The sequence below is a fragment of the Alligator mississippiensis genome, chromosome 12 (genome assembly GCF_030867095.1).
Source record: "Alligator mississippiensis isolate rAllMis1 chromosome 12, rAllMis1, whole genome shotgun sequence".
Lineage (NCBI taxonomy): Eukaryota > Metazoa > Chordata > Crocodylia > Alligatoridae > Alligator > Alligator mississippiensis.
The window spans coordinates 40886760-40906938 of NC_081835.1; the positions used below are offsets into that span (position 1 = coordinate 40886760).

General features: G+C 53.1%; 1 protein-coding gene across 4 annotated transcripts in view; it reads right to left on the minus strand.

Annotated features, from left to right (window-relative positions):
- Window positions 1-20179, minus strand: part of CDHR4 (cadherin related family member 4) — a 28651-nt gene continuing 8472 nt past the window's right edge. The window contains exons 2-20 of one of the 4 annotated variants that reach the window (XM_059716137.1): window positions 19898-19918; window positions 18664-18878; window positions 17785-17950; window positions 16029-16117; window positions 15346-15441; window positions 14805-14905; window positions 14176-14312; window positions 13682-13865; window positions 12972-13122; window positions 10993-11095; window positions 9844-10062; window positions 9226-9365; window positions 7625-7775; window positions 7208-7422; window positions 6360-6499; window positions 6026-6067; window positions 5080-5170; window positions 4639-4669; window positions 1-3289 (exon numbers count right to left, since the gene is read on the minus strand). In XM_059716137.1, the coding sequence (XP_059572120.1) occupies window positions 3234-3289; window positions 4639-4669; window positions 5080-5170; window positions 6026-6067; window positions 6360-6499; window positions 7208-7422; window positions 7625-7775; window positions 9226-9365; window positions 9844-10062; window positions 10993-11095; window positions 12972-13122; window positions 13682-13865; window positions 14176-14312; window positions 14805-14905; window positions 15346-15441; window positions 16029-16117; window positions 17785-17950; window positions 18664-18878; window positions 19898-19918 (2348 nt within the window). In that variant the 3' untranslated portion in view covers window positions 1-3233. Of the gene's footprint in view, window positions 3290-4638; window positions 4670-5079; window positions 5171-6025; window positions 6068-6359; window positions 6500-7207; window positions 7423-7624; window positions 7776-9225; window positions 9366-9843; window positions 10063-10950; window positions 11096-12971; window positions 13123-13681; window positions 13866-14175; window positions 14313-14804; window positions 14906-15345; window positions 15442-16028; window positions 16118-17446; window positions 17625-17784; window positions 17951-18663; window positions 18879-19897; window positions 19919-20179 lie in introns of those variants that run through there. The other 3 variants (XM_059716138.1, XM_059716139.1, XM_059716140.1) reach the window with 3 other exon arrangements.

A 20179-nucleotide genomic window follows, 5' to 3' on the forward strand; every position in this document is an offset into this window, starting at 1 on the left:
AAATGGTCATTGAACATTTAAGAAAGCATCAGAGATTTGCTGTACACTCATGCCATCTACTGGACAGTAAAGGAAACAGCCTAGGAGAGAGCTGAGATACAAGGGCCCTGAAGCAGTCAATGGGAAAGAAGGGTGTGCCACTCCAGAACCACCCCCAGAAAGTGCATGGAGTTACAGAGTGCACTGCAATTGTCTCTATATAGGCTCTCTGGGACAGTCCCATTCTTAGTGGTGTTGGCCTTTGCCGCTGCCAGGCCCCACAGTTCCAACACTGGACCTTCAGCTCCACTGGCCATGTTTCACCAGGCCTCTCCAGATGAGCGGAGCCCCCTCGGAACCCTTCTGGGAGCAATTCAAGCACTGTGTATTGGCAGTAGCCATTCAACAGCTACTAGCTGAATACAGTATTTGAGGGCCTTTTGATGACAACAGGAAAGCAGAGTTCATGTGCCTTCCACATTAATGTCACAGCCTGCCACAATGCCCCACAGCCCCTAGGAATATTCCCTGTCTTCAAAGCCAGCATGGTTCTTTTGGGAGTTCCCTGCTTAAGATACAGTCTAATTGGTTTCAGGTTCTATTCCATGGCTGGCAGTCTTTCAGAATTAATGTGTAGCCTTTGCTCTTCCAGCATCTTTTCCAGGAAAATGCAACCTTTTTTGGACAGTTCTTGAGACTTCATAGACACCCACCTGGATGGCCAACACCCACCCCAACTCCCATGTCCCAGAGGAAAAATTGATTCCTCCACACCTAGCAGGAACAATACCAAGTGGGACAATACCAAGGGGAACTGAATTATACAGTTTTCTACTCCACATAGGGCATGTCATCTGAGGGGCTAAATTCACCAAAGAACCTGCTAAGCCCCTAAAATGCTACCACAACCTTCCATCAGTTTCTTCTCTTCTCTGGCAGCAAGGCACTAAGATCCTGCTAACCCTAAAAGAAACTTTAGAACCCAGAACTACTACAGGGCATTCAGCCAGCCCCATGAACGGCTGTGCCCTTCCCAAGCTCCTAGGCTTCAGAAGGAGTGGTGAGACTCCATTTCCTAGATCAGGGGTATCCAACCTTTTTGAATGTGGGGCTGGATCATGAAATGTTTATCACCCAGTGGGCCGGCAGGAGTGGGCGCTCACGCGGCCTGTCCAGTCCAGCCGCGGCCTGGGGGGGCAGGGGTCAAGGGACGCCACCTGACCCTGCCGTGTCCTCCCTGCCACCTGGGCAGCCTTGAAGATGCTTCCACACCTGCGCGCCTGGGCTCAGCAACCAGGGGGACATGCAGGGACCCTACAGGGGGTGTGGGATGTGCAGGGACAACCCCCTGCTCCCTCTCCCCTGGGGCAGCCCAAGCCCAACCGGCAGGGCTCCCTCCCTCCCAGGGCCCGTGACTCACCACCCCCAGCACGATGTCTGCAGGTGTGGGGGTATGCGGGGAGGCGGGAATGGTGCCAGCTTCCTGCCCCAACAGCCACAGCAGCAGTGGCAGAAGCATTTCTCATGGGCCTGGCCACAGCATCCCTCCACGCTGGCACCCGCACCCCGCACACCTGCTCGCTGCACCACAACCTGCTCCGGCCCATGTGGCCGGCGGGACCAGGGCAGGGTCAGCATGCAAATGAGGAAGGGAGGGACGGAGCTAGGATGGGACACAGTGAAATGAAGGGGAAGGGGAGGAGCCGCACTGAGTTGGCAACGTCAAGCTGATGTGGTGCATGTAGGAACCTTGTCCCTGCCCCAGCCCTTCAGCAGCCATTAGGAAGCTGCTGAGGGGCTGGGGGAGAGACAGGGGGTGGGAACAAAAGTAAACAGTATTTACTTTTGTTTCCTATCACAGCACTGCGGGCCACAGAAAATGGCTTGGCGGGCCGCATGGCGGCCGCGGGCCATATGTTGGCCAAGCCTGCCCTAGATCCTAGTTCTTCGCATGTAAGGGTAGTTGTTAAAGGGTAACTTCAAGCCTTCTAGCTGCATCTCCGAGAATCACAAACCGGATTTTGATTAAGCAACATTCTCTAAGTGTTTTCACTTTGTAGGCCCAAGTAAAGTGCCCTGAGAGAGTCTTGAACACTAAGGACTGGTCTACATTAGTGCTCAGCCAGAAGCAGCTCTCCTGTGGTAGCAGAAGCCTCCTTTCTACAGCAGAGTTATTATTTCACCTTTTCTGAGCAGTGTGTGGCTTCTGCTGCTGCCCAGCCCTGTGCTGACTGCTGCCATCTTGTGCCCTCTGCCAGCTGCGGCAAGGTCTTCAGTAGCTAGTACCTCCCTAGGTGTACTTTGTGCTCTGGCAGCACCACTACTGAGCGAAGCCACATAATGCTGCTAGAAACACCTAGGTATGTGCATGCTTGCACCTGGTGTTTGCATCCAGAAGTTCTACTGCCAGAGTAAGGTAGAGACAGATGAGGCCTAACTTTAAGCAAGTGGCTTAAATATTTTAAACTAGAAATAGCAAGGACCACATTCCCATGAATATCTTGCAACAAGGGCAACATTGCCTTCTGGAGAATTACTTGATCATCAATGAACATATCAGAGATAATAAAGAGCTGACAGCTGATGATTAAGAGTAGTAATAAATCTTGATTTCTGCTGTTCTCTGGTACAAGTGCTTGTACTCAGTTCTGTTTGTCGCTTGTCAGATAATAGGTTGTATTCAGTGTGTCTCAGACTTCTGATATCCAAACTTAACCTATGCGACTATCTATTATGCTCCTTGGGTGGTTCTTGATTACTTAACACGCATGTTGATTGGTTAGGAATGCCAAAGTGATCTGACAGGCACCCTCCAAGATTACAGTAGATGACAGTTGATTGAAAAAGACCCCTGCCTTACAATTTGCAAGCTAGTACTCCTGCAACTCAAAGAAAAGGGGTCACCCTCACTTAATTGCCTGCCAATATTGGTAATTACCTTTACCCAATCAGCAAATATAAATGGTTAGATTACAGCTTTAAAATCTAAATGGGACCCTATAAAATTGGAAATACTGCTGCCACCATACGCTCACAGTGGGCACAATGGGCATCACACTCCCAATATGCATATATTGCTGACCTCCCCTCCCAGACCATTAATCAATATATGAACATAGAAACAAGGTTCTTCATAGTTCTGAGGTGGGGTAGCTGGGCCAGGGTATGTACTGTACTTAAATTAATCTAGTAGCATGGGGAGGGGACAAGGTATGTTTCTTAGGTCTAGTAGTGCAGGGGTGAAAGGGATGCATTCAGGTCCAACGCCGTGCTCCAGTGCTGCTGTTGAAGAGATATTCTCGGCCTGTCACTGGAGACAGAAAGCAGGGTACATGTGTCACAGCATGAAGGACCCAATCTCCCCAGCCCTGTGGAATACTGGAACTTCCAATACTTCTGTGGAGCACTGGAGTGCCCTGGCACTAGCACTACAGGACCTAGGCCCAGCCTCCATGGAACACTGGAATGCCACACTCGGCCACTGCTGCAGTGGCCCTGGATGCTCCATGAACTGTCCAAGACACTCATGTGCCAGGGCAGTTGCTCAGGAACCTTAGGTTTGGGGCAGCCTGCACCCTGCTCAGGTGAATGCCTATTACTGAATGCAGAGGAAAGCATGGTTTGGCTGCCCTGGACTGAGTCACCTGGTCTGGCAGGGGTGCCAGAGAAGACTGGGAACTTTAGGTCACTGCACAGGAATCAGCAGTGTATTTTACAGATGCCACAGGCACTAGCAGGCACTAGGAATCACCAAGGCTAGGAGCCAAAGGCAGCAGAAACTTCAAGGGCATGGCAGACAATATACATGCAGGTGGGTGTCTCCCTAATGCCAACAGCTTCTTCCCTGATATCCTGGGGACAGAGCTATGCTGTTGAATTGCATCTGTTGGTGAGCAGGGGTTCCTCTGCATTGGGGGAGATACTGTATAGGAGGGGCAAAATGCAGCCTCACTGCTGAAGGCTCACTGCTACATCAACCCCAAGGCATGGTTTCTTGAGATAATAAGTACCAGCATGCCATGAAAACTCCATGTCCCTTTTGAACTAGGTTTTGAAACGCCCTCTCCCCCCGGTTTGGGATCTTACAGGTCAACAACATGCTGGACTATGACAGTGAATCCATTGCCACTGCTGGCTTCCCATATGTGGCCACCATCCTGGTGACAGACAGTAGGCAGCCTCCCCAGACCAGTAAGTGTTCTGGTCCCTGCCCAGGACTCTCTTGCTTCCAAGGTACACTCACAGGGTGGCACGTAGAAGCTTGACACAGTTATTAAGCACTCTGAAGATGCAGCCACTGGAATCTATGAGTCCCAGAATGTACTAGGACAGGGCTGCTTGACTTCTAGCCCACAGAGCCTTGGAATCCATCCTGGACCCTGCATCAGGAAGGCACAAGGAAGGCCAAAATCTAGTCCCTGAGTATACATTGGCACACTAAAAATGAGATTGGCTGAAGTTCATGAATGTGTGCCCTCAGTCTGCTACAAAAGCCCGCACAGCCCAGGGGCAGTGCAGGGTTGAGAGTGGCATGCCATTCCCCAAAGGACTAGCACTAGAGATAGACAGCCATTTCCTCCTTCTGCTGCACTGGGTGTGTCACAGAGCTTCCCCCACTGCAATCAAGGCAAAAGGAAGGTTGGGAGAATATATACTCACAGGGGTCCTGGGCACGGCCATCAAACTGCCCCTACAAGAGAGAAAGGAACAGATGCTAAGTGCTGAGACCACTGCACTGCCTGCCCTAATACACCTGAAAGTCCAAGACTCATGGACAGGGCCACAGACAGCCGCCCAGCAGGGAGCTGGGCAGAAACATTGCCTTTGGTAGTGTTAGATTAGTCTCAGCCTTTCTCAGCACAGGGAGCTGTAGATAATGAGGCAGGAGCACTGGCTCTTCCATTGCATTAGCAAGGAGTCTCAGCAAATATAGGGCTGGATTGGCAGGGACAGCAGCAGTTGCTTCCTGCCCTCAGGATGGGTAGAGGGTGAGATAGTAATGGTGCCCAGCCAAAGCACAGCATAAGACACAGTGCTCTAGAGGTGGCCACCTTGGCAGGGTTTGTGGCTGTCTGTGCGATGGGGCATAATCAGCCATACCAAGCTCAGGATGCTGGAAGAATCCATCTCCTTGCTCAGATCATGCAGGGCCCCTTTCTCTCTGTTCACAGAGTCTGTGTGGGGCAGGGATCTAAAGGGAGCAAGAGGTAATTAGCAGAGGGTCCCACAGGCAAGGCACACACTGTAGTCAAATGTGTTCTTTTCCACCCAACAGCTGCTACCCTGCTGTTCATCTGCAGGGGAAGCCACTCTCTTCATGCAGTTAAGGTGCCCAGGACGGGCACTGGGTGCACTCTATCACTAGAGATCCTGGTCATTGAGTACTGCTTTTAAAGGCATGTCAATCCCTCCTCAAACCAACGGGCTGACAAGTGAGTGCAATGGAGTTGGTCAGACCCAGGGCCCAAGGGTAAAGCTGGTGGGAAAGTTTCTGTGGGACCATAGTGTGCAGGGATGGGCATGAGACGAGGGGTGCACAGCCATGGGAAAGGACAGTGGAGCAGTAGCACCACACAGGAGGATGCATGTCCACATGACCTAGGGACCACCACAAGGGTAAGTGTCACCCCAGGAGAACTGGGTTCAGATCCTAGTGCTAAGCACCCTGCTGCAGTGAGGGCAGCCAGGCGGCCAGTGTGCACAGGCTGCCAGGCCTTGCTCTCAGCTCTCCAGCAGTCAGAACAACCCTGGCACTGCAGGTGGTATCAATGGTGATTCAGAGCCATGGGCACATCCTCCTGGATCATCAAGTCTGGCCCAGACTAGCCCAGCTGGGAACTTTCAACCTAAGGGGCAAACAAGGCAGCATAGCAACCCAATGCAGGAGGTGAAACCCAGACACTGAGTCAAGCACGTCAGACCCAGCCCCTGCCCTGGGACTGCTGAAGATAGTTGCCTGCACTCAGCTCTGATGCTTGGCCCATGCACAGCTGCAGGTTGTGCCAGTGCCGGACCAGAATGCAGAGGAAAGGCATCTCTCACTTACCTGTCCTGCAGAAGCAGCTGGGCTGGTTTTCTGGGGATGGACCTGCATTGAGGAGCACAGGGAATCTGTGAGGACATGGGGTGGAGGCAGAGGGAAGAGGAGTTGGGGGAAGAAGCTTAGATCTCCTTCTAAGTTTTCCTCCTGATGCTCCAGAAATGTGGGAGCAGAATTGCAGGATGTGGGAAGCACAGGCTGGCTGTTGTCTCTGGCAGATAGAGCTGTACTAGAGCACTGCTATTTTGGAACAGCAGAGGCTCCTGCTGGCCATGCCTGGGGCAGGTCAGGCCAGCAGGCTTCTGACCACAGCAAGGCACTGCTCTCAGTCCCTACTCACCGGCACAGGAGTCTCCAGGCCAGCCATCCAAGGGCTGCCAGAAGAAGAATGCTGGAGGTGGTCAGCACCACCATAAACCAGGGTGTGGGCTCCCAGAAGTAGTCTGTCCGTGTGATTACTAGTGGTTCTGTCCTTGGTGTCTGCAAGAGAGAAACTTGATACCAATGCCTGGGCAAACCAAGGCTTGGGCGTGTTGCCAGAGATACCTCCTGGTGGGTAGCACAAGGCACTGGCAAACCAGGGTGCAGGTTGCTGTATCCACCTCGCTCTGCCCTAGTTTCCCTGCTAGAAAATGGGGACAAGTGCCAGTTTGCAACCAGTGGACGCTCTATGACTCCTCTCAGCTGAGGGAAGCCTCGTCTGAGCCAGTCCTTGCCCACACTATAATTCTCAGCCTGGTGTTCAGTGAAACCCAGTGGTCCATAATCTAAAAGCCCCCACAGAGGAAGAATAGTGTGGGGTGGCAGCAGCCAAGCTGCCCACAGAATCAAAGCATGGGCTGGATGTCCAGCCAAAAGTGAGACCTTTTCACAGTCTCACTATCTGACACTGAAGTTATAGGCCAATTCTTGCCCAGCCACCAAAGCCAGAACCCACACCCAGGAAGATGAGGTAGTCAGAGAAGCTCTCTAGAGATCAAGTAGGGATGCAAAGGTAGGAGACCTAGGGACAGCTGATTCTGTGGAGTTGGAGTTGCAGGACACTAAAAGGAAAGGAAGCCTAGGGAGCTATGAGACATGATGGAGGGTTATAAGAGAGCTGTCATGGGGCAGCTGGGCTGTTGACAGCAGTAACCATGGTACAAGAGATTGGATGCATAGGCTGCCTTCTATGACAGACACTCCCACCGTGAGCCAGGTGCTAGTGGTGGGCACAGTTGTGGCCCAGGGAATCACATGCACAATCACTGTGGCAGTCGTGCTGTGATGCGGCGGGCTGCAGCTGTCCAACACTTCCACCAGAAGCTCAAAGGTTAAGGGGTCGAAGATCTCATCAGGGTCGTAAGAGAAGCGGTTGTGGTAAAGGGTGTTCCCACGCAAATGGAATCGTTCATTGATGTTGCCTGAGGAAGGAAAGCCCTGTTTAGACCAATCTCCTTTGTACCAGGGCAGCTTGGTGAGAGGCTGAGAGGCTGCAGTAGGGTGGGCCTGAACCCAGCACCTTCTCACTTTGCCAGGCTGGGCTAGTGTCCCTATACGCCCAATGGGGACACCATCCCCATGGCTGGACTAGTCCCCCTAGGCTTAGCCCAGCACCCTGCTCACCTCCGACAATGGTGTAACACAAGGGCAGCACAGTGCTCCTGTCATAGTCCGAGCACTCCAGATATGTGACAGGCTGACTGGGGGCCAGTGTGGAGTATATGGAGAGCTCCTTAATCATGGGTTGGCAGATTGGGGGCTGGTCATCAACATCCTGACAAACACAGAAATGTGAGAGTGAGTCCCTGGCTGGTAGCTCAGCACCCCTATCCCATGGCTGTGCTGGTCAGCCCTCCCTGGGGCACTGACACCATTTGCCTTGTTGCAGTGCTTCGTGCTGGATGGAGTCAACAGGATTCTCCACATAGGAAAGTCCCTATTGCAGGGCCAATGCTAAGTTTCAACCACTGTACCTTGGTGAGTTCCAACACTCCCCTCCTTCTGCAAGTAATTCTGCAAAAATCTCAGTGCAGCCTCATGGTCCATGACAATGGGTCCCACATCTCATTGCTTTCTGCTACTACAGCAAAGTGGTTCTGCATGTATCATAGATCATGCACTGCGCTGGCAATTACCATGGGATCCCCATTGGCTCCAGCAGCATGAGTCTCTACTCCAGAGAGAAGTGTGGGAGAGGGCATTCTATTGATGCTAGCATTGGATGAGGCTGGGCATGCTGTGTAGCATCCTACAGCATCCCAGCTGGAAGGCACAGGATGGTTAGAAGCATATGCCTATAGACTCTAAATTACAGCCACATAAAAACCACAACCTAGCCATATACTGCACTGGGCAGCTGAAGCTGTTTGGACCTCTGGAGCCACCAGCTACTTCAGGCTAACTGCCACATGCCACACTGGGTCAGGAGCCCAGCTGATCCAAGAAATTTCAGATAAACTGCATAAGAAGGAGTTTGTTGAGGCCACAGAGAAGAATTCAGTGGTTCTGCAAGGTAATTCCAGGACCCCAGACCATTTTCATAGAGCAGCTAGCCTTGTCCTGGTGCTTGAGAATCAGATTGTAAGGAGGAGGAGCTGGCCTGTCCCATATGATTTAGAGGCTGGAAGGTACGCGAACAAAGTGGGGCCACAGGGAGCTGAGGGAGCGTTTCATATGAAAGCAGAAGGCAAACTATAGGTAGTCAGGCAGCTACTGACCGCACTTCCTCATTTCAGGAGCCCCAAATTGTGCCCTTGCAGCTATATTTGCAAATGTGTTGCACATGCATAGGCACAGCTAAAATCCATGGGAGCTTGAGCTAGCCAACCCTTTTGGCAAACCAGCTACTTCGTGCCTCAAGTCCAGTCATCCTGGGCACTTAACAAGGCCAAGCTGGAGGCAGGAAGAGCCCAGGCAGCAATTCAGGGAGCTCTCTCTCCCCAGCAGCATGCTCTCCATAGCCACCATTGGTGTCCTGGGAGCTCTGTGCTATACCTGAATGCCTTAAGAGACAGAGGCCACAAGTGGGCTGGAGACTTCAGTTCCATTTCAGCAGAGCCCATGGCTGAATCTCTCCAAGTTGCCTGCCCTCAGTGCCTGGCTGCATCTGGCACACCACACATCCAGCACCCTGAGCTTAATGAAAGGTTCTTCGTCTCTCCCAGCCCATGCCCACCCATAGTGCAGACAGAGGTTGATGGGCACTGCTAGGCTAGTAGCATCACCTGCACATTGATGGTGATACTGCAGGACACACTCAGTTGGAACTTCGGGTCCACGTCATTGTGCGCATCCTGCAGCTGCACAATTAGCTGGTAGGTCGCCTGTCTCTCATAGTCCAGTGGTCTGAGTACATGAATCGTTCCTGCCATGGCGATGAAAAGCAATATTGTATAAGCTGCTTTTTGCCCCTGACTACTCTAGATCCTACCCATTGAAAGTCCTCAGGCTCAGGAATTTGGGGCTCAGGTTGGAACTAGGTGGAAAGAGGATCATTGTGGAGGGGGTAAGGGAATAAGAGAGCCAGGATTAGGTGAAGAAAGGGCCCCTCAGTTAGTAGAGAGTGGGAAATGTCCTGACTGGCTCTGTGCCATCTCTTTGGGGGATATGGTGCAGGGTGCTCTGACTGTTCCCTCTGGGGTACAGGCTAGGGTGCTCTGAATGGGTTCCAGGAGGCCCCAATGGGGATGTGTTGTGGAATTGTTCTGACAGGCCCCAAACTGGGTCAGAGTGGGTGAGGGGAGCTCTGACAGGCCCTGTAGGATTTCTGTGGGAAGTACAGAAAGGGGAGTGCTCTGACTGGCCCCAGCTACCTAGTACACAAGTATACCAGGGTTCCTCACCACTCCATGGACCAATGTAGAAATCAGGAAGGCTGCCACCTGCATCTCCAACGAGGCTGTATATGATGCTGTTGAAGGGATAGTCCCAGTCGGTACCATTTACAAAACCAATGATGTAACCAAATGCAGCATCCTCTCTCACGCTGAATGTAGAGTGCACTGGACATGCAGGGGGGTACTCGTTCACAGGGGTCACTGTCACCAGCACAGACACACTGGCTGCATGACACAAAGACCAGAGCAGTTCAGCCAGGTTGGGCCATGCAGAACCTAGACCCAGATCCCATATTTATGGGGTAATGGGGGAGGGACTGACTTACCAGCATTTGGGATTTCTCGGGTAGCGAGTTGGGACTAAGGCTCCAGGGCTGCTATTATGGGGTTATGGGGGCAATTCTCCTGGGGTTTGGTCTCCAAGAGAATAGGAAGTTCTTTTGCCTTTACCCGTGTCTCCTGAACAGCTGACCACAACTGGAGACCACAAAACCCTAGTACAGTGGTGCTCAATCTTTTTTGGCTGGTGAGCCAGATGGGCAGTACCCAGTCTGTCCACAAGCTGGATCTGGCCAGTGGTCTTGATGTGGCACCAGGGACAGTCGCAGAGGCACCCTATCTGGCCATGCAGAGGAAGGGGGGACTTGACAGAGTCCCCAACCTGGCCCTGGAAGGGGGCATGGCCCAGCACTGATCCAGCTGAAGGGGGTGGGGTACATGACAAAACCCCAATCCAGCTGTGAGGAGAAGGGAGGGGGAGAGGAGGGGGCATGGTCCAGGCCCAATTCAGACAAAGGGATGGAGCATGGCATGGCCCCAATCCAGCTGGGGAAGTGTGTGACCCAGCCCCACCCTGCTGCACAGAGTCTGGGGGTTGCAGTCTGTGGAATTTGGCAGGGGGAAAGATGTCAGTATTGGCTGCTGCTGCTGCTCCCCCGTCACCAAATTTCCTAATCCAGGGGGAGCCCTGTGGGCTGGATTCCAAGGCTCTGTGGGCTACAAGTTAAGCAGCCCTTTCTTAGTACATTCTGGGACTCAGATTCCAGTGGCTGCATCTTCAGAGTGCTTAAATAACTGTGCATCAAGCTCCTACATGCCACCCTGTGAGCATACCTTGGGAGCAAGAGAGTCCTGGGCAGGGACCAGAACACTTACTGGTCTGGGGAGGCTGCCTGCTGTCTGTCACCAGGATAGTAGCCACATACTGGAAGCCAGCAGCAGCAATGGATTCACTGTCATAGTCCAGGGTGGTGTTGACCTGTAAGATCCCAAATGGTGCCGGGGGAGGGTGTCAAAACCTGGCTCAAAAAGGGACATGGAGTTTTCATGGCATGACCCCAGGGATGCTCATGCAGTTGCTTGCTCACAGGAATGAGAGTCATACCCCAGACACAGAGCCTACTTGTGCTTAGGGACACCCTGGCCACACAGTACCCACCTGGGTTGTGGAATACAAACAGAAGCCCATCTGAGCCCTAGGATCCTACAAAGGCCCCAGCCAGATGGACTCTGTCTGTCCCAAATGATTAGTATGGGCTGGCCTGGAAGAGTTACAGGGAGTGTGAGTAAGGGGAAGATTTTCTGTGGAGTCACAGGCTGCCATCACCTATCTGAGAATGTGGAAGGAGTCCCACATTTACTGAAGTCTGGCAGCTCCAGACAACAAGTGCCTTGCTGTGCTGCAGCCCTAGTGCCAGGACTGGCCAGTTTACAGCTGAGCTCCCTCCATTTGCTGGAGAGTGGCCTTAACCATGTCAGTCTAAAGCAGAGGTAGGCAACATTTCTTGGCAGAGTGCTGAAAAAAACTCCAATGTCTACCCTGTAAGGTGCTGGAGTGCCAGCTTGCCAGAAAAACAAAACTGGGGCAGGGGTACATAGCAGGATGCACTGCATATTAAAATCATTTAAAAAAAACAAACAAAAAAAAAAACAAAAAAACACACACCTCACACACACACACACACACACACACACACACAGAGTAAATACCAGGTTTTCCAAGACTTCTAAACCTGGTGATGATAAATAAAACTTCATATACCACCTTTGTTGTTGTGTATTCTTTTTTCCTTAAGCATGTTGTGATGAGAGTGAGAGTCAAAAACAGGGGAGAGAAGAGAGAGAGAAAGAAAGAAAGAAAGAGAAAAAAAAAGGAAGAGAGAAAGAGGGTGTGTCTCTCGCCTTTCACATCTCCCACTGCTACTGGCTGTGGCTCAGGCCCACTGATGCAGGGCAGTGTCCAGTGGAGGAAGGCAGGGACACCCCAGTAGCAGCCACCAGGGCTGGGGGTGCTCAGGCCCAGAGCAGGGGAACCCTGGGCCCAGGGTTGGGAGGGAGGGCCTGGCTGGGGCTCGGGCAGACAGACATCCTGTCCCACCCAGGCAGAGGCAGCACTGGGGTGCCAAGTGCCAGGGCTGAGTGCTCAGGGCAGAGTCCAGCCAGTGTGGGGAGAAGGAGGGGCCCTTAGGAAGGCGGCAGCTGGAAGACAGCAGGGCTGGGTGGGAAGTGCAGGCTGCCCTGGGGCTCTACAGACTCAGGCCCACTGACACCTGAGGTGGGGCCTAGCCCAGCCCGTGTAGCTCTGTGGGAATGGGCTGCAACCACCCTGCCTGTGAGGAGATGCTGCCTGGCTAGGGCAGAATGCCAAGCTCCAGGGACTCCTGGTTCTGGGCTTGACCTCTCTGCACACCAGGCACATTGCGAGTGGGGCAAACACATCCCCAGTGAGGGAGCTCAGCTGTGGAAGCCCTCCCAGGTCCCAGCAACAGCTGCCATGGGCAGTACTTAGGGCTGAGCTAGCCAGGAACCTCCAGCGCAGTGGCCCTTGGCAGCACCTGCCCAGGCCCTGGCTTCACCCACCTGCAGTTCCCCTCCAGGAGCCAGGCTGACCTGTGGCATGCTTAAAAAAAAAAAAAAAAAGACCACAAAAAAACACACAACTTTTTTTTTTTTTTTTAAACAATTTTCTTGCACACCTCCTGGCATGCCGGGGAAAATTTCTTATACTACTAATTGGCATGTGTGTGGGGGGTTACCTATCCCCGGTCTAAGGTGTTCCCTATGAAGCCCTGTTAGCTGTGCAGTGACCAGCACTGGCACAGAGTTGATATCTTGGCCTAGATGAGGCAGCTCACCTGCAGCTGGTGGCCCTGCATGCGGAATTTGTAGTGGGATCTCTGGTCACCTTCAACCTGGTAGTGCAGAGAGCTATTGCCAACATCAGGATCCGTACAGGTCAGAGTCATCAGAGTCCTGCCAATGGGAGTGGTCTCTGGCAATTGTGCCCTGGGGAGGCGAGAGGAGAGTGCATGTCAGGCCCAGCTGAGAATGGTAGATGACCTGAATGGGCAAAACAGGTGTCCACTGTTGGCCCTTTTCTCTATCCCTGTGCTCTGGGTTTGCTCCCCAAAGCTCATGGTGTACTGTGTGTAGCTTAACTGTGCCAGCTGCATGATGCCATTACTCACCTGTGGCCCCAGAACCACAGGTAGCTCTAGATTTCCCTGTGGCACAGGGTGCTCTGGCCACTTCATAGGCACAGACAGAGCAAGGGCACTACCCCTGACCCTTCAGGACATTTGTTGAAGAACTGGGGGTAGAATGCAGGAGTTCTGACTCTCAGCCCCTACTCTGATCCACTGGAGCTCACTCCCCTCACAAAGTTTATACAGAACCCAGGAGTCCTGGCTTCCAGCTCTATCCCACTAGACCATACTCCCCACCCAGAACCAAGGACAGAACCCAGAAGTCCTGGGTCCAGCCCTACTGCCTCATGCAGTTTGCAGGAAGCTGGCATATGGTAGCCCCACAGAGGCCTTGTCCCTCCCATCCCTTCCAGCCTTACACAAAAACATTAGGTGAGCAGCGGGGTGCCAGGACATTGGCCTTCAGCACAGTAATGTTGAGCGTCATTGTGGCTCTGTCGCTGGGGTGCAGCATGTCATAGGCTTGCACTAGCAGCTGAGTGTGGGCTGCCTCTGGGAACTGCCCCAGGTCCACGTTGTAGGTGTTATGGATCTCACCTGTCCCTGCATAGGGGTGGACAAGAATCTCAGGGCATGGGGCATAAGGGGAGGTGCTATTCCTGTGAAACCAACCCCGAGTCCCCCACCAATCACCAAGCCATCCCTCATCACATTATGGGGGACAACCCTAATGGGCACTTCCTTGAGTTTTCCCCAATTAGAGGGAAAAACTCTGACACCCACCTCCCTGACTGCCCCCATCACATTAGAGGGGAAGAGCCCTGAGCTTCCCACTCCTAGATATGCTGTTATTGGAGGATGCCTCTGTCCTGTTCCCATACAGTATTGTGGGCCATGTACAAGCCTGGCTCACGTGGGTTGATAGTGTAGAGCCTGTGAAAGGCTGGTGCAATGATCTCGTAGCGCACGTGGTCTCCACTGGCTGAGACTTGTGTGACCCTCTGCATGGGTCCCGTGTTCTCCTGCACCATCACAGCCTGCCATGGCACCCTGGAGCAATGGTAGAACAGTGGGTCAGTTCACCCCAGGGAAACCACCTCACACTTAGCTCTCCACAGCTGGGCACTCACTTGTTGTGGGCCCCAGCTTCAAGCCCTGACCCCAGGCACATGTGCCAGTGACAAATCTCTCTGGCAAATAGGAATGAGGAGACAATGCTGTCTTGTGGTGCATGCTGCTCTGCTGTCCAGAGATGCTGCGCTGCCCGTGCATGGGGCAGCTTGCTTCTGCCATCCCAGATCAGCATCTCCAACCCACCATCCCTGCCCCTCACACCTCTCATTGTGCCCCATGCCCCTGTTCTCCACCTCCCCTGGACACCACACCTCTGCCCCCACAACTCCTACCTATGCCTCTAACACATCCCTGTGCCTCACATCTCTAGACCCTAAAGTCTCTGCTTATGCCTTCTACCTCAGCACTCCTGTTATGTATATCCACAGCCCCACCTCCTGACCTTGCCAAATAATCCCTGTCACTTACGTGAAGTTGACACGGGGCTGGTGAACATGCAGCACTTGCACCTTCAGGATCCCGCTGCAGTTCCTTCCTCTTCTGTCAGTCACCAATATCTGCAGTCTGAACTGGAGACATAGGATATAGTGAGAAGCCATGGTTGCCCACTGTGCTGTGTAGGCAGGTGTAAGGGGCAACATGCTCGGAAGGGGAGGGAAAGTCATGCCATTGGCATAGGCCATGGCACAGGCAGGGGTATTTAGGAGCAGCTCCAGATGAGCACCAAGCGGTAGAGGAAGCAAAGTCCTAGTGCTGAGGGAATGATAAGGACAGGGAGTGCTGTGAGGGGGGAGCAAAGGATGTCCCAAGAGCACAGCTAGGAAGGTGGAGGGGTGTCCTGGGGAAGGGCTGGAATTGATAGAGAATGAAGGTTTCCATAGAGGGGTGAGAAATAGATGGGTTGCCTTGGTCTGGATGGGGAAAAGAGGTGGTAGAGAGTGAAGGGTACCATGGAGTAGGTGAAAGTTGGTGGCAGGGGGCCCTAAGAGGAACAGGCCTTGGTACTCACCTGATTGTGATGTCTCAAGGAGAAGCCAGTTTCTGAGGCCAGCACCTGGCCACTGGAGCTGATACTGAATGGCGAGTTGTTGTCTTCAATGGTGAACTGTGGGAGTGAAAGGGGTTCATCCAGAGTGATTAGGGACCTCATGCCTCCAGCCCCATTTGACAGAGACCTTTCTCCACAGTATTACAGACCCCAGAACAATGCCTATCACAGACCCTTTCATATCACTTTCCTGCCTGGAGATGAGTCCCTTCATAGTGCCTGCTGCCCTAGACTGTGAGCAGTTTTTCACACCCTCCACCCTCTATTCCCCAAGTTTCAGGCTGTGCTGACCCTTTCTCCATTTCCTGGTGGCTCATGGTCTCATGGGACCTGGATTGGAGATAGACTGGGGAAGGACACAGTTTAGCTGCTTTAGCAGGATTGGTTAGCAGCCATATTTAGAGTGGTTTCAGGAGCAAGCTCTGGGTGGGGCAGCACTGTCTTCAACCCCTATGCCCTGTGCCTCCCCAGGCCAAGTGCAACTAGCATTGCCAAGAGAAATAGGGTACTTGGGGATGCTATCACTCCATATTTCCACAAACTCCATGGGTGTTAGTAGGAGAAAGCTTTTCTGGGCTTGGCAGGCTAGGTGCCCTAGAACCTCAGCAGTAAGAGGGTCAAGCCTAACTCCATGCTTAGCTTACCCTCAGCCCACTCACTGGGCGCTGCAGGATCACAGTGTAGATGGGTAACAGGGGAGCCACATTCTCTGGGACTTCCATCAGATCCCCATCTGCAGCAAAGAACAGAACACAGGTAAGCAGGGTGGGCTCAGAGGTTCTTTCAGGCATCAAAAGTTGGCCAAGCACTTGACCTGTGCTCCACAAGGTGGAACATGCTGTAGCCCAGATCACATCCATCACACAGGGCTGAGGGCCAACAGACTCCTGTTAACGCAAGAAATGCTCTACTGGCCCTGCCAGAATACCCTTATGCTACACCATGCTGGTACTTCATACAGAAAAACTTACCCCAGTGTCATGGCGGGGTCCTACAGGAGGGCCGTGATCTCCTTAAGGCCCCCTCTTCCATGCCAAGTCGGCCCAAGGGCACCCTCTAGTTCTCGCCCGCCACATCTTTGATGTTAGATTAGGTTGGGAGGCTGCCTTACGTCTCCTTAGGCACGGCTAGTTAGGACCTCTGTCCCCGTGGTTTCCCAGACTCTCCGGGGGTCTCCCTGTATGATGGGTGCTTCCCAGGCACCCTGGCCTTATGGGCTACGCGTGGCTCCAACCACCCCTGATACCTCGCCCCAAGCCTCGCAGACGGGATAGATGTTGGTCTGTCTCTCTGTCTATATTCCTGCCCGTCTCTCAGGCCTTCTCTGTTGTGCTGCCCCCTCCTGGGCCCTCCCTGTAATGTTGCCCCTCTCTCTGGGGCCTTCTGCACCCACTCTGGGACTTCCTGGTTGAGCCACCTGTCTCTCAGGCCCACCACACTGCTACCCCCTTTCTCCAGGGCTCATTGCACCACTACACCCTCTCACCGGGGTTTACCACAGTACTCTGCCTTCCACAGGGGCTCGCCATGTCCGCCCTGGGGCTTCTCAGTAGTACCCCTTCTCTGGGGCTTGCCACACCCACACTGGGGCTTCTCAGAAGTGCAACCCCCCCTTCTGGGGCTTGCCGTGCCCAACTTGGGCAACTCAATATGGTCCCCTCTCTGGGGCTCGCCACCCCTGGCCTTCCCAAAAGTGCCCCTCTCTAGGGCTGGGGTCTATACACCCCATATGCTGTGCCCTCCTGGGCGCCAGGGTCCTCATGCTCTGCTGTGAGGCCCCTTTAAGGATACTGCGCCCTCACTGGTGCCAGGGTCCCCACACCACTGTGGGTTCCCCCCTGAGAATGCTGCACCCACACTGGCACTGGGGCCCACACACTCTGTTGTGAGTCCCTGATGAGGCCTCCTCCAACCCCTAATAGCCTCACCCTAGCCACTGGTGTAATACATAACAATGCCAACACAAAACACAAGCCCCTAGGCTGTAACACAAATTGGAGCCACCTGGCTATAACTTAACAACACCACTCAAGCCTCCAGAGCTGCCATAAGCTGTACTTACAATTCTTGCATCCTAACTCTAGGAGCTTCTGCCCCTCTGGCTGTTGACAGGGAACTGCTAGCTTGGCCTCAGCCCTGGGCTTTATAAGAGCCAGCCTCTGCCTCCTACAGGCAGCTGACTGCTGGCAGGTGTGGGTCATTTGCTCCCTCCAGTTGCCCTGGCAACCCACAGGTGGGCTCCTATTCCCCGCTAGGGCTCCCTATGCACTGCCAGAGTTTTTCCTTTAGCAGTTTCTACCCTCTAGGAGCAGGGCACTGAGGTGTCCTGCGACACCCAGTTTCTAGAAATACGGGTGCTCCATCTCACCAAGGCTCCCTCCCTCCCAGTCCCAGCCTTACCTGCACTGGCAAACTTGCCCATGCACTGTGGGGCAGCATCTTCTGGCATGACCTGGACAAATAGTTGTGTCTCAACAAGCTTCTCGGTTGGGCACTGGGCCTGCAGGACCAATGTGTATTGATTCACCTGCTTGGCATCCAGGGCAGCACTGGGACTGAGTGTGATCTAGCAGAGGGTAACAGTAGTTAACAGAAGAGCCAGCCCAATGTGTATGTTGCTATACCAGCCCCCTACATGCAATGGGAGCCCCAGTCCAGAGCCCGAGTCCCACAGGCAGCAGTTACCCCCAACCCAAGTCCCCTGCCACATGTAGTAGATATCCCTGTCAGATATGACAGCTCCATAGGACCCAACCCCTGGACTAGTGTCTCTGAAGGAAGTGCTTTTCCCCTGATGGTTGTGAGGGGCCGATACACGAACTGCCAGAGGAGGGATCTTGGTCTGTGCTCTGCAGGTTTAGTTGGTCTTTCTTGGCCTTCCCTTCTGGTTCTGACGCTGACTCTGGACAGACTTCTAGTCACAGTAGAGTCCTGGCAAATCCCTTATTCCCCACTGGGAGGGAAGGCAGATGTCACCCTCACCCAGTACTGCCCTGGCCTAAGGGTAGTATACAGCACTGGTACAGAGCAATGGAGTCATTGGGCTCTTTGTCTCTACTGAAAATTCTAATCCCAGGGAACCAGAGCCTTTGGCACAGCCTTGTCTTGGCACTGCCAGTGTCTGGATCCTACACCTGAAACAATGATATATGGGGGTCTGCCAGCCCTGGCAGCCTTGGGGATGCCTTCCTCTTTGCCTTGCGCCAAGGCAAACTAAGGAGGTTTGGGCAGACACCTCACGACTGGAGCACTTTATTTGGTATCTACTCTCTGCCCTACCTTAATGCTGTAGCATTTGTCCATGGTGTCACTGGGGCTGATGGCAGGTGGGTTGAAGAAGGTAGTGGGTGGGGTGACACTTTGCAGAGTGACGCTGATGTTACTGTTCAAGTGCGTGCAGTTGAGGACGAATTCTGCGATGGATGTGCCAGGCAGTGCATTCTCACTCACATTCACAGTGCGCGGAAGATCAAGCAGTGCTGGGTATGGAGGTGCTGTCAGAGAGCTTGCCCCATTTTAGCTCCAGCTTGGCAGGGCCCTGTCGCCCTTCCTTGGGGAGATGGGCACTACCCATTCAGGGAAACAGGTGCATCTTGTGCTGTGTGTCCTGGCTGGGAATGCCCTGGAACAGCTACCTTGGCCTTGTCCCAGCACCTCTTTCCACTTAGAGATGCATTGCTTACCACAGGCTATCATATGTCCTTGGATTTAAAGAGATTACAGCCCCCCTACTGGAGCCTGAATAAAGTGCTTCCCATGCACTGGGACATGGACACACATACATGCGGCACACACACATTCACACACATGGTATACCACTGCTCACACCCACAGCCACACAGACAGACCCACACACCCCCGGGCATCCATTCAGCATGTATTTCCACACAGACTGACATCCATATGGGTGCCATATGCACACCTTTGGCACCCATCTGCCACAGATATACACACAGAAGCATCACCATATATACATTCACAGCCACAGTCACTCATTCATGGACTCAGCCATGCACAGAGTCATCTATACCCACATGGGTACATACACATGGACACCCACCCAGCTGTGCATATATATGGGCATACCAATACACACATTCACACACATAGAGCCACATTCAGGGGTACACACATGGGAGCACCCATACACACATTCATACAACCTTACATACAAGCATACATTGGGGCACTGATATGCATATTTATACACACAGCTGCACACAGGTATACCACAATGCATGTTTACACATATAGCCATAACCACTTGGGCAGACTCACCTACATAGCACTTACTCAGCAAGAACACACAAATATGTACAAAACTCCCTCTCCCCCACCCCTCCCCCCAAACGCACACTCCTACTTCTTTGGCTTGGTTGGTGGCTGAGTCCACATTCTATTGGGCTTATCTGGACTCTGGTGTTTTCCCAGCACAAAGCAAAAGGTAGGACTGACTGACTCAAGCCTGAACGTGGCAGGTTGTCAGGTGTGAATCCTTCTGTTTTGTTCTTACCAGTGGCTCTGACGAAGACCCCTGAAAGAGGAAGAGATACTGTCATCCATCTGTGGGACACTGCATAGCTTGGGCTCAGCGCTGAATACTTACATGCCCACCTTCCCCCAGCCCCAACCTGAGAGGAAACACAGCCCACATTTGTGAGGTGTTCCATTGCCAGTGCCATGGGTACTCAGGGTGGGGTGGCTCCTGGGCAGTGCTAAGTCTCTGAGGACTCCTTCCAGTGCCTTACGGACTCAGACAGTGCTGGCTACTGGAGGAATAGGGACACCATCAGCA